Source organism: Mugil cephalus, chromosome 7, assembly GCF_022458985.1.
Source record: "Mugil cephalus isolate CIBA_MC_2020 chromosome 7, CIBA_Mcephalus_1.1, whole genome shotgun sequence".
Taxonomy (NCBI): domain Eukaryota; kingdom Metazoa; phylum Chordata; class Actinopteri; order Mugiliformes; family Mugilidae; genus Mugil; species Mugil cephalus.
Genome location: NC_061776.1, coordinates 8,422,615 through 8,434,007, shown reverse-complemented (window position 1 = coordinate 8,434,007; position 11,393 = coordinate 8,422,615). Strand labels below are relative to the sequence as shown.

Here is an 11,393-nt window from a genome sequence, read left to right as displayed (position 1 = left end):
TAATAGTGGACAGACGACTAATCAGACCTTCATAAATGAGCCAGAGTCAGGTATCTTGAAGATCTTATTCTCATTGCATACAAGCCAGAGATTATTTGAAAGCTATATAATGGTCCGCAGAAACTAAAGGTGGAAAACACATCACATATGAAGGAGAAATATGAAAAGGGAGGCCGTCTTACCTCACATTGTGGACAAAGGGGCAAAAAGTGAATTTGGACAAAGAGGCAGAGGTCGTATCTGTAGAGAAAAGACACCTCCATGCAGGACGTCCCTGTGGAGCAACAAAAGCCAAACATTATCATGTGTTTGGGGTTTGGGGAAGATCCACTGCTGAAATTGGAAAGAAAATGAAAATGGTCATGGAGACAGTTCTGAAAACACCTACTCCAACATTCAGTTCTCTTCAGGGCTTTGGTAACAAAAACATTTTTAATATTCTGATAAAAGCCACTAAAAAAAACAATATAAATATCTATTTATTTAAGTTAAGAATGCTAAAGTTAACATTTGGCCTCTTTTAGTCATAGTGTTTCCTCTAGCGCCTTCATGTTATTTGTAGTTTTCAGTTATGCCAACATTTACCATTTGACCCTACAGTTTATGATTAAGCTTCTTTAGCATTTCTTCTAGAGCCTCCATGTTATTTGTAGTTTCCAGTAATGCTAAATTTAGCCTTTTTAGTGTTTCCTCTAGAGTCTCCATGTTGTTTGTAGTTTTCAGTAATGCTAAACTTACCATTTAGCCTCTTTAGTGTTTCCTCTAGCGCTTCTATGTTGTTTGTAGTTTCCAGTAAATGCTAAATTTAGCATTTTTAGCGTTTATTCTAGAGCCTCCATGTTGTTTGTAGTTTCCAGTAATGTTAAACTTACCATTTAACCTCTTTAGCGTTTCCTCTAGCGCCTCCATCTTGTTTTTAGCTTTTAATAACATGGCGCTATTAAACTTAGCATTTAGCCTCTTTTAGCTATGCGACGATGTAACTCAATTGGTCAAAACGGTATAACTTCTTCTGGATGGACATAAAATACATCATTATTACCGTTCTCAACTGCCTTTTGATATCCCACCTACTTTTAATTTTACTGTTTTCCCCCTTTACATCGCGATATATTAAGTTTTAAGTTCTTAACGTTAACTTTAGCATTTAGCGTCTTTTAGCCGTAAATGTACGTAACTAACCTTAATTTAAAAGGGGCAGGTTCATATTTAAGTTCGTATCTCTGGTTTATTATGACCTTTAAAAATAATAATGTCATTAGTATTAATAATGTGTTAGCATGTTGACATTTATCTCATTAAAATCTAATAAAAAATAAAAATATAGAAAATCTCTCTCTATATTTGCTCATTTGATAAGTTTCTCAGATATCTGATTGTAAAGTACGGGCAGCAGGTATTTTTCCATGAATATCCTTTTATGTGTTACATTGCAAAAGGTGATCTGCCTTCACTAGAGTCACTATATACACAATAGACCGACTTATCATTCTTCAAAGCTCTTGAAATATGATTATTCTAGTATCACCATTGATAAACAAAGCCTCACCTCATTCCCTCTGTTCTTATCTACTTGATTTCTGGGTTAAGACTTGACCCAAGAAATTTGTTTTTTAACAAAATGTGATTTTCAAAGAGGTTTTTTTTTGTATGTCGTCTTTGCATGATGAAAAAACATATAAGTAGTAAAGTGAAAATCTTATATATTTTATTTTTTTATAAGCAAAGTGTAATTAATGCATAAAATTAAAAGCAGCACGATGCGGAAATGTGCTCCTGTGGTATTTTGATTTGTTATTAATGTTTTGTATTATTATTAATGATGTATTTATACACGTTTCGTACCTTTTTACTCATGCGTTTCGATGACATGGAGGCAATTTTAACTGGTTTATTTGATAGTCAAACTTCTACTTGATCTTTGGAGTTAAAATCTGTTAAATAAATGTAGTCCTTGATCACAAAGTAGTGTTTTTTTTAATTGAAACACTGTAATAACATACACGAATATAGAGATTACAATTTTAAAAAATATGTGTTGTATGTGTATTTTATGACCATTAAAGCAGTTTCTAAAGTCCTATTTAGGCTCTTTGTCACCATCCAGTGGTGATCAGCAGCTACAGCTCAGAAAATAAATGGTCGTGGTTTAAAATGTTTTATTTCTGTGTACATTGATCCAATGATGTGCACCTCAAAGCAAGCGAGCAGAAAAAGAGACTGAACAGAATAATATTTCTGATAATTTATTTGTTCAATAAGAAACCAGCACCATAGAAAAAACATCACCCGCATATAATAAAAACATGCAAAAAGACAATAGTGGTAAAGATAAAAATGTACCATCAGTAAGAAGCAGTAAATCAGAGTTAAAGTGCAAAATGGAAAATGCCTGCAACAGGTGAGTTTTAAAAAAACTAACTAAACAGGTATCAAGTGATTTAATTATTAATAATCCATTAACCTGTTACATTTCCTGACCAAATTACATGAAATATAACGACTCAGTCACTTTTTAGTGAAACAAAAACAACATGTCGATAAGAAAAGTTCACCCTGAAACACCAGTAACACATAAAGTAACAGACACCATGTGCAGTACAGCTACACGTTTTAAATACATATTCAGAGGTGAGGAGATCCCCTGGTTGTTTATGACTTAAAACAAACCACACACACTATTTTAATGCAACTAGATAAAAGCTTCAGTGGTAAAAAAAGAGGAAGGAAGATGATGTAAACACGTCTGTGTGACTTTGGCAACTCAAAAAAAAGGTACAGACACAGACGCATGCAGATCGTAACCAATCTACACACACATTTCAGAACGTGAACAGGCCTCAAAGGGCAGAGTCACTCGAAAAAAAATGCTAATATTAGCATGCAGACAAACTGACAACAGGTCGCCCTCTCAGTTAGCGTCTTAGCATGCTAACAGTTTGGCTAGAAAGGGCAAATACAGAGCAGCAATGATTGTTATTGATGACAATAACTATTAGCGTTAAATTAAAGCTAACCTAGGATTTATTATTTTAGCAGAATGTATTGTACTTCTTTTTTTTTTGGATTTATTTGATGTTGTAAAGTAGCAGCATTGTGTATCCAACGTCAAGTCTCATCCCATCTTAGACCTGATGGTGGCGCCACAGTCATAACATGTATGAATGTTCAGTTTAATCCACTGAGGAGTTGTGGAGACATTTCAGTCTGGAGGAAAACGGTGGATTAGCTGAATTATCTATGAACATTAACCCTCCTGAAACCCTGTGTCCTCATATGGGGACACTGAGTTTTAGGTTTGTTGCAGCTTCTTATTCTTATATTTATCTACTAGTTAGCAAGTACTCGTTTGAGGACGTTGGGATTTTATTGTTTATAATCCTGTTTTGGCAATAGTTTTATATGTTGTTACACACTGTTGACTTTATTCTTTTATACTGGTAAATAATCCCTGTGTCCACATATGAGGATTTATTTTTATTAACTACTCCCTGTTCAAAGATGATGCTTAGTTTTTGTACTTGCTGGGTCCTGCTAATCCTCAATACCGCGGATAAATTAAAAATGCATAACAAACAAAAGCTCAGGTCTCCGGAGGTTAGAGAGAAGAGCTACGTCTTTTCAAGTGTTTTAAAGCTGATCTCGTAGGAAGAGCAGCTTGTTTTTCTCAAGTTTTTGTGCGACAACTTGTGGCACAAGTCGTCTTAGGAAGCAAAACCCTGAGAAACCATGAGGTGAAGATCCTGTAGGTGTCATGTGTTGTCGTCGTCGTCATGGCGTTTGTGTTCCAGTCAGCTGATACCTGGTCGTCCTCGTAACTAGATGTAGAGTCCGTCCTCCCGAAGAGCGTTGGAGCGATTTCGAGATCCTCGTTCCCTGTCTCTGTCCCTCCTCCGACTCTCTCCACCCTTCGTCCTCTGCTCCTCCTCCTTCACTTCCTCGCCTCCTGCTCTCTCAAACTGCCTCCGCGAGCTCTCCACCCTGCTCCCTCGTTTCTCCTCCCCCCTCTCCCTGTGGTGGCTCCTCGTCGAGTCCTCTCTTTCCGAGCGCTCCCTCCTCGTCGCCTCGTGGCCTCCTCGCTGCGACTCTTTCCTTCCGGGATCTTCTCTTCTCGTCCCACCTCCTCCTCCTCCTCCCCTGCTTTTTTCCATCTCAGCTCTCCAGTCCTTCACTCCCTTCTCCTCCTCCTCCTCTCCTGTCCTCCTCCAGCTCTCCGTCCGGTCGCTCTCTCTGTCCTTGCGGCGGCTTCTTCTCTCCTCCTCGGTTTCCCTCGTTTCATGCTTGCCTCCTCTTTCTCTCTCGCTCCTGCTGCTGTGTCTCCCCCCGCTCTCCTCCGCTTTCTCTTTATTCACAGATTTACGTTCGGGCTTCATCCCTCCTTCTTCCTCCCTGCTGCTCCTACTCCTTTGACTTTCTCTCTCGCTGTGTGTTTTTACGCTCCTGTCGCTGCTCCTGACTCCTTCCTCCTCTTTTCTCGACTTAAGTTTCTCCTTTTCCTTCCCCTCTGTCGTTTTGTCTGGTTCTTCTTCTTTCACCCTGTCCCTCTTACTACCCTCAAGTTTCTCTTTTCCAGCTTTTATCCTGTTCTCCGTTTCTTTGTCTTTCTTGCTTCCTTTCTGGGATTCTTCCTGGACGTGCGTCTCCATTTTCTGCTTCTCCTCCTCGCCAGGAGTCGTCTTTGTTTCTCCTCTGTCGTCTTCTTTCTTTTCTTCCGCCTCCTCCTTCTCCTTTTCCTCTTTCTCCCCCTTTTCCTTCACGCTCTTCTCGTCTTTCTTCTCCACCTTAGCTTTCTCCGACTCTTTACTCTTCTTCTGCTCCTCCACCACCTTCTTGTCCAGCTTCTCCTCCAGCATGTCCAGCTCCTGCTCCAGCTCAGCCAGCTTCTTCGGATCGGACTCCAGGTCGTCCTCCACCTCCACCTCCACCTCCTCGATCTCCTCGTACTCCTCCACCTCGATGCCGTCCATCGTCTTCTGCAGCTGCGTCTTCACCTTGTTCAGCTCCAGGAGGCCATCTTGGAGGTCCTTACACACCTGCCTGATCTTGGTGGCGAACTTGGTTTTGGCGCCCTTGCGGAGCTCGTGGGAGTCTTTGGCGAGGAAGAAGACGTCCAGGGCCAGAAACAGCGCCGACATGACGCCCGTGGTGACGCTGATGGCCTGAGCGGCTTTGGCGGCGCCGCCGGCCGCGCCTAGAACCTGCACGGTGCTGATGAGCTTGTCGGTGTTGACCATGAGGGCTTTCCCGGCGCGGCCGCCCTCCTTCATCACGTGCTTAATGTTGTGGTTCAGAGCCTTTTTGGCGGCGCTTTGGGAGTATTTCTCAAAGTCCCATTCCTGCAGAGTGTCCATACCTTCCTACAACAGACAGACGCACAAGATGAGAGGGTCAGCTTAAGTTTTACACAGGATTCGTCATCATTAATCAAGTTTAATTGACGGATGTTAATGTTTAGGTTTCATCAGCGTTTCCCTCCAGAACGTAACAATATTTCTGACTTCATGATGCCATCAATGCCTGGAATAGTGCAACATATTTATATTGTAGATGAAGGATTTTATTATCTATTTTATATTCATATATATTATATTAAGTGTTGTCACGGTTTCATTGAAAAAGGCAACTGCTTTAAAAAACAGATTACTTGCTTTTAAAAGTAACAAAGTTAGGAAAGTTACTGCCTGATAAACTTGTTCAACTCTCCCTCACTCTCTCTCAACTTACTGTTTTTGCTCCAAAGTCTTGATTCAGAAGTTTTTATTTTATTTGTTTTGACCTCTGACCCTTTGGGCCTCCAAGTTGCACTAGACCACATGTATTTCCAGCTGGAAAACACTAGAAAACACTCTCTCCTCCCTCCATTGTTGTTTACGTGTGTGTCGTATTACGCGTGAGTCGTCCTGATGCTGAAAACGTGACTTGTTGCACACGTGATGTCACGTCACAAGATGCGAGATGAAAGCAAAAATATAAAATGGGAAAAATAGTAACGCACTGTAACTTGAATACGTAGCTTTAATCTGATTACTGGTTTGAGATAGTTACGCGTTAGATTACTGGTTATTGGAAAACATCAGATTAGAGTAACGCATTACTAAGTAACATTATGCTGTCATCACTGATTATATTAATAATGTTATTATTATCTAAATTAAAGTTCTTCTTCTTCTTCTTCTTCTTCTATGCATAATTTGTTTGTTTATCTGTTTATTATCCCCATTAGTCCTCACTGTGCTATTCTAGCCAGGCTAGTATTCACACACACCACTAATCACAACAGAGGGTATGAACGTGATGTCACAGCAAGCCAAGTCTCCATGGTTACGGCCACTGAGTGGCAGAAAGTGACAGTTGAACATGGAGATTAGCATCATTAGTTATAGCGTCTAAATTTTCAAGATAAATTTAAAAAATTTCTGCATTTTGAGGAAACATCTGGAATCCAGACACAGAAACCTGGTGTTGTGGTTCACATTTAGTGTCAGGTAATATTAATTTATGCTGTATTTTTTTGATGAAGTCAAACCTTAAGTTACTTTTTAAGTTACGTTCTGGAGGGCTGTCAGATAAGTCTGTGGATGTTGTTGTTTTGGTGTAGTTACGGCCGACAGTAACTATTTCAGTTGCAACAATAAATAACAATAAAACAAACAGAATATTTGTGTCCGTGGCTGAAGTGACATCAATACAAACCCTCTGTTAAAATGTAACTAAATAAAAATGTAAATGCATCACTCCTCACCTGCACAAACTCCAAACACTCCCTGATGACCTTGATCTCCTCCTGGTAGCCCTGGATCATCTTCTCCAGCTTCTTCCGGTCCATGTTGGAGTGAACCGTGTCCGTGATGTTGGCCGTGGCCGACGTGATGCTGCCGGCCGTGGCCACGCTGATCCCCACGGCCGTGACGATGATGGAGGCGCCGAAGGTGAACGGCGCCAGGATGAGCCCGGTGATGGTGGCCACGCTGCCCGCCACGCTGGCCACGCCCCCGCCCACCGCCGCCGACACCGTCCTCTTGTGGAACTGGTCGGCGGCGTCGGCCAGGGCCAGCAGCTCGAGGATGCGCTGCTGTAAGGACGCCCCCCGCTGGTTGAAGAGGCGCACGAAGAGGCGGGCCGCCATGTAGACACGATCGGCCGCCTGCTCCATCGCCCTGGAGACGCACACGGACACAAATTGTAAGCTTTCTATCGTGTCAAGCCTGAGTGAAATGATTTAAAGAAGATGCTATATTTACATTTCCTCATCCTCGGCCCGGAAATTCGAACTCTGGTTCCACTCGGCCCAACCTGGCAACGGGCGGCACAGATTAAACATTTGGTAAACGAAATAAAGTTTTTATGTCGTTTAAATTAAATATTCATACCAACCTTTCACCGTGTTCCACCAATCCATCAGCTCATCACTTTCCTGGAAACAAGAACGTTTCTTTTTAACAATTAATCGCGTCAACGCCGATCAGCCACAACATTAAAACCTTGTGTTCTTCGTGGAAACCTGGGTCCTGGTGGTCAAATCCTTCCATCCGTGTCCATTTTTCCTGCTTCTAACTTCAGCTACGAGGTGGAGACGTTCACTTCCTGCCTGATACGTCCCACCACTAAGAGTCATTCACTTCACCTGGAGCCACTTGTTGATTTGGAAACATTAAAATGGTGTAAAAATGGTTAAACCTTCGTGGTTCTGAGTTTCCTGTTTTATTTTGTTAAGTTTCTTGGTTTCCTGTCTGTTGAGCCTCATTGTTTTTTCCCTTGATTGCTTGTTGGTTTTTCCCTGTGTGATGTTTTTTTGTCTTCTTGTTTCCCTGCCATGCCTTTTGCTCCTTACTTTGATTTTTGATGATCCTGCCGCGTCTACAGAGCTTTCTGTCTGAACACCGGCCTCATCTCCCTGTGTCCTTCCTCAAAACCCTTCAACTTGACATAAACGATGTGCAGCAGAGAGATGGAAAAAGCGAATGCAACCATGATATCTTCACGTCAACGTCAAACTGAAACACACCTCCTCATTTTCGTTTCCTTCGGTTGGATACGCTGCCATCACCACAGGCTCCACCTCCACCGTGTTTTCCTGGGAGACAAACAATAAGACACGTTAATCATATGTTCCCTGAGGTTTTAATTCTGACACACGACCTTTTATTAACGTTAATGACAATGTTATTTCTGCAGCACATGGTTCATGGAAAACATTAAAACAAAGTCAGATGAAAGTGACAGAGAGCTGACAAAGTTGGATCAGTCTAAATAAAAACCTAAAAGGCTTTAATTTAGTCTAATTAAGGAGTAATGTAAAAGGAAAACGGTGTCGTGGGCAACGTGTGATATAGGACAGTGAGTTTGTGTTATGGAAAGTGGTCTTTTCACAGGATTGTAGGAGGACCAGCAGCATGAGCCTTCCCATTGCTGTGAATACGCTCCAGGAATAAGCTACAGAAAGTGTTTCTGTTTTTCTATGAAGTCAATTATAGTCCACAGAAAATGACGAAGCTGTTTCTCTCTCCTTCTAGTCTAAAAAAATGAGTTATTAGTGATTTTTAGTGAAAATCATCCTCTAACCTGCACTTGGTTCAGGTCCTGCAGCTCAACAGACTCCTCAACGACTGGCATCTTATCTGAACTCTGTGGAGGAAGAAAAATAAGAACTAATCTCTACTGAAAATGTTTAAATAATAAAAAACCTTATTGAAAATACCTGTGAAGAGTCAGTGAGTCTGGGAAATTTGGGAAGAGTTTTCTTCACTCGGAACGAGACGACCTGAGGAAAAGAGGAAACAAGGTTTAATATTAGTGTGAAAAGGCCTGAAGTTAAAAACTCAAACTGAATGAGCAGGAGAAGACGCTGTGTATATATATGTATATACATATATGTGTATATATACATATATATGTATGCACAAAGAAGCATTGTACCAGCTGCCTTTGTTTCAGCTTTGTTTTGTTCATGATTCACACCGTTGCTCTTCATCTGACATATTTACATCTGGATATTTATAGAGTGAACGTCGTCTTTTCTTACCCGTCTTTTCTTCTTTATGGTCCTGCTGCGTCTCAGCCTCACGCCTCCTTCTGGCGCCTCCTTGTCTTCACTCTCCTGCAGCCGGCAACAGAAAAATGAACTCAGAGGTTAATAAAGATAAGATAAGATAAAGATCTTATCTTCATAAAGCTGCTTACACCCACTGTTGCTACATAACCACCACTGATGATGTGCAGATCAACACTGAAGTATCGATACCTCCGACACAGAAGGTCTTTATGCTCCAAAACCAATTCTCGTATCATAATATCGATACTTTTCATACTTCAGTCATTGGAGGTAACGTAGGAACAAAGTGGAAAGTAACTAAACTGTTGAGTTGTGGCAACACAACAAACCTTGTGAAACATCTCAGGTTAAACCACAACACAGAATACGAGGCATTTATGATGCGACAACAGAAGAGGAGAGAACAGAGTCAGAATTAAGATAAAAGCTTTTATTTTTATATTAGTCCTAAGTAATTAAACTAAACTTATTATTTTACATATTCTTTTTGTAATGTTTGAAACAGCATTTTCTCATATTTTGTATGTCCTTTTTTCTGTTGTTATGCTATATAGTAAATGAGGCCACCAACTCAATACACTTCATAGTTTAAAATAAATAAATAAATAAATAAACTGATGTCTTGTTTTCTTTATGAAGCTATGATTTGAAATGCACCACTTTGTTTTTTAGACCAGACATAATGAATTTGCACAAAGTATCTGATCGGTATCAGCGATACCAGCCTGAATTTTACTCAGTATCGACCGTCACTGTTCGTTCTACTTTGGATAAATGCGTCTGGAGCGACATCGTTCGTACCTCCACAGGTTTGGGCGTCCGTCTGAACATTCCCGCAAAGCCGACTTTTTTCTCCTGTTGGAAAAAAAGAAAAGAAAAAAGAAAATAAGTATTTACTGTGTTTTAAGACACAAAGATGTTACAGTGAAAGAGTTTCATACACTCACCTTTGTGGGGCCGTTAGCTTCTAGAAGATTAACATTACTGCCCGACAATTCACCAGCAGCCAGAAGTTCGTCCTTAAAGAAAATACGATCACTCACTACTTTATATGTTTAATATGAATTTAGAAAACCAGGCATCTTGCTTAAACCTGTATACGACATATATACACATACATATACACAACAACAACCGTCGGGGTATGATACACATAAGCTTAGGTTATTATTTATTGTTAATTATCGCTAATTACTTAATTAACAGCAACAAATTCATGAATACTTTAAAAGGCTTTGGTTACCAGAGGGAGTCACTTAATACCAGGTCTGAACATGGTCAGACATTTTCAGAGCATTTCTCTGTTCCAGCTAAAGTTATTTTTTGTTGTTGTTGTTGTTTTTTATGTCTTTTTATGTTTTTAAGTATAAATGTGTTTAGCGTCTCTTACCTTCTCGGTCTCTGTGAGGTTGTCCCAGCTGCCTGAGAGCTGCTGAGAGTCACTGAGGGGGTCCTGGAAAAAATAAATAGAGTTTTACAGTCTGAACTTGGTCCAGTTGTTTTTATTTTTATCTGCATTTAATTCAAACTTTTTAAATCGAAGGTGAAGCAGTGAACTTCGACCTGCGTACGACAAGTAAACAAATCAAAGGTTTCTAAAGTCTCCTGAGTCAGAATTTGTCAGATTCGTCAGCAGGAAAGAAACCTGTCATATGTGAGCAGGTCAGCGCAGAGGAATAGTCATTTTAGCCAGAAATGGAAGAACTGTTGTGTGAGATTTAGCATCTGAATTAAAAAAATATATTAAAATGTTGAAATTATGGTTTAACAAATACAATAAAGAACAAAAAGCAGCTGAGAGACCTGCACCGTCATTTAAAATATCAGGAAGAAACTAAGGCGGAAAAAATAAGGTGGAATCTTCTCACCTGAACAGCGATGGAGCGAGGAGCTGGTTTTGGAGACTTTTTAAAGATCCCTGCAAGTCCACCTGACTTTTCCTGAAACACAAATATACGACGAATAATCAGCGACAGAGAAAAGAGAGAAAAACAGACAAAGAGACTGTGATCACTGAACAACATCTGCACCTTTGTTGTAGACGCTTCCAACAGATTCTCACAGCTGGTCGATAACTTATTGTCCTCCTCTATGTTTGATTCCTGAACACAAACAATAAATGAATGAAAATGACACATGTAATTTAAATTGAATCGTGTATTTTATTTGGAAAGTGACTGCACCTCTTCCGCTGGCTTCTGAGTTTTCTTAAACATCCCGCTGAAAATATTTTTCTCCTGAAATCAGACGTTGGAAGAGTTCGATTCAGAGAAATGGTTCATTATTTACTAAGCACATTAATCAGACTTTTACTCAGAAATCTGCTGCTGCATAATATAAC

At 40.3% G+C, this 11,393-nt stretch overlaps 1 protein-coding gene across 1 annotated transcript in view; it reads right to left on the bottom strand.

Moving 5' to 3' along the window:
• Window positions 1-2,230: 2,230 nt before the first annotated feature.
• LOC125011161 overlaps window positions 2,231-11,393 on the bottom strand; it is a 36,981-nt gene continuing 27,818 nt past the window's right edge. Inside the window, exons 36-49 of the mRNA XM_047590205.1 lie at window positions 11,236-11,289; window positions 11,083-11,154; window positions 10,921-10,992; window positions 10,443-10,505; window positions 10,000-10,071; window positions 9,854-9,907; window positions 9,023-9,097; window positions 8,699-8,761; window positions 8,563-8,625; window positions 8,006-8,074; window positions 7,375-7,414; window positions 7,242-7,293; window positions 6,743-7,157; window positions 2,231-5,357 (exon numbers count right to left, since the gene is read on the bottom strand). Coding sequence (XP_047446161.1) covers window positions 3,819-5,357; window positions 6,743-7,157; window positions 7,242-7,293; window positions 7,375-7,414; window positions 8,006-8,074; window positions 8,563-8,625; window positions 8,699-8,761; window positions 9,023-9,097; window positions 9,854-9,907; window positions 10,000-10,071; window positions 10,443-10,505; window positions 10,921-10,992; window positions 11,083-11,154; window positions 11,236-11,289 — 2,703 coding nt within the window. The 3' untranslated portion in view covers window positions 2,231-3,818. The remainder of the gene's footprint in view (window positions 5,358-6,742; window positions 7,158-7,241; window positions 7,294-7,374; window positions 7,415-8,005; window positions 8,075-8,562; window positions 8,626-8,698; window positions 8,762-9,022; window positions 9,098-9,853; window positions 9,908-9,999; window positions 10,072-10,442; window positions 10,506-10,920; window positions 10,993-11,082; window positions 11,155-11,235; window positions 11,290-11,393) is intronic.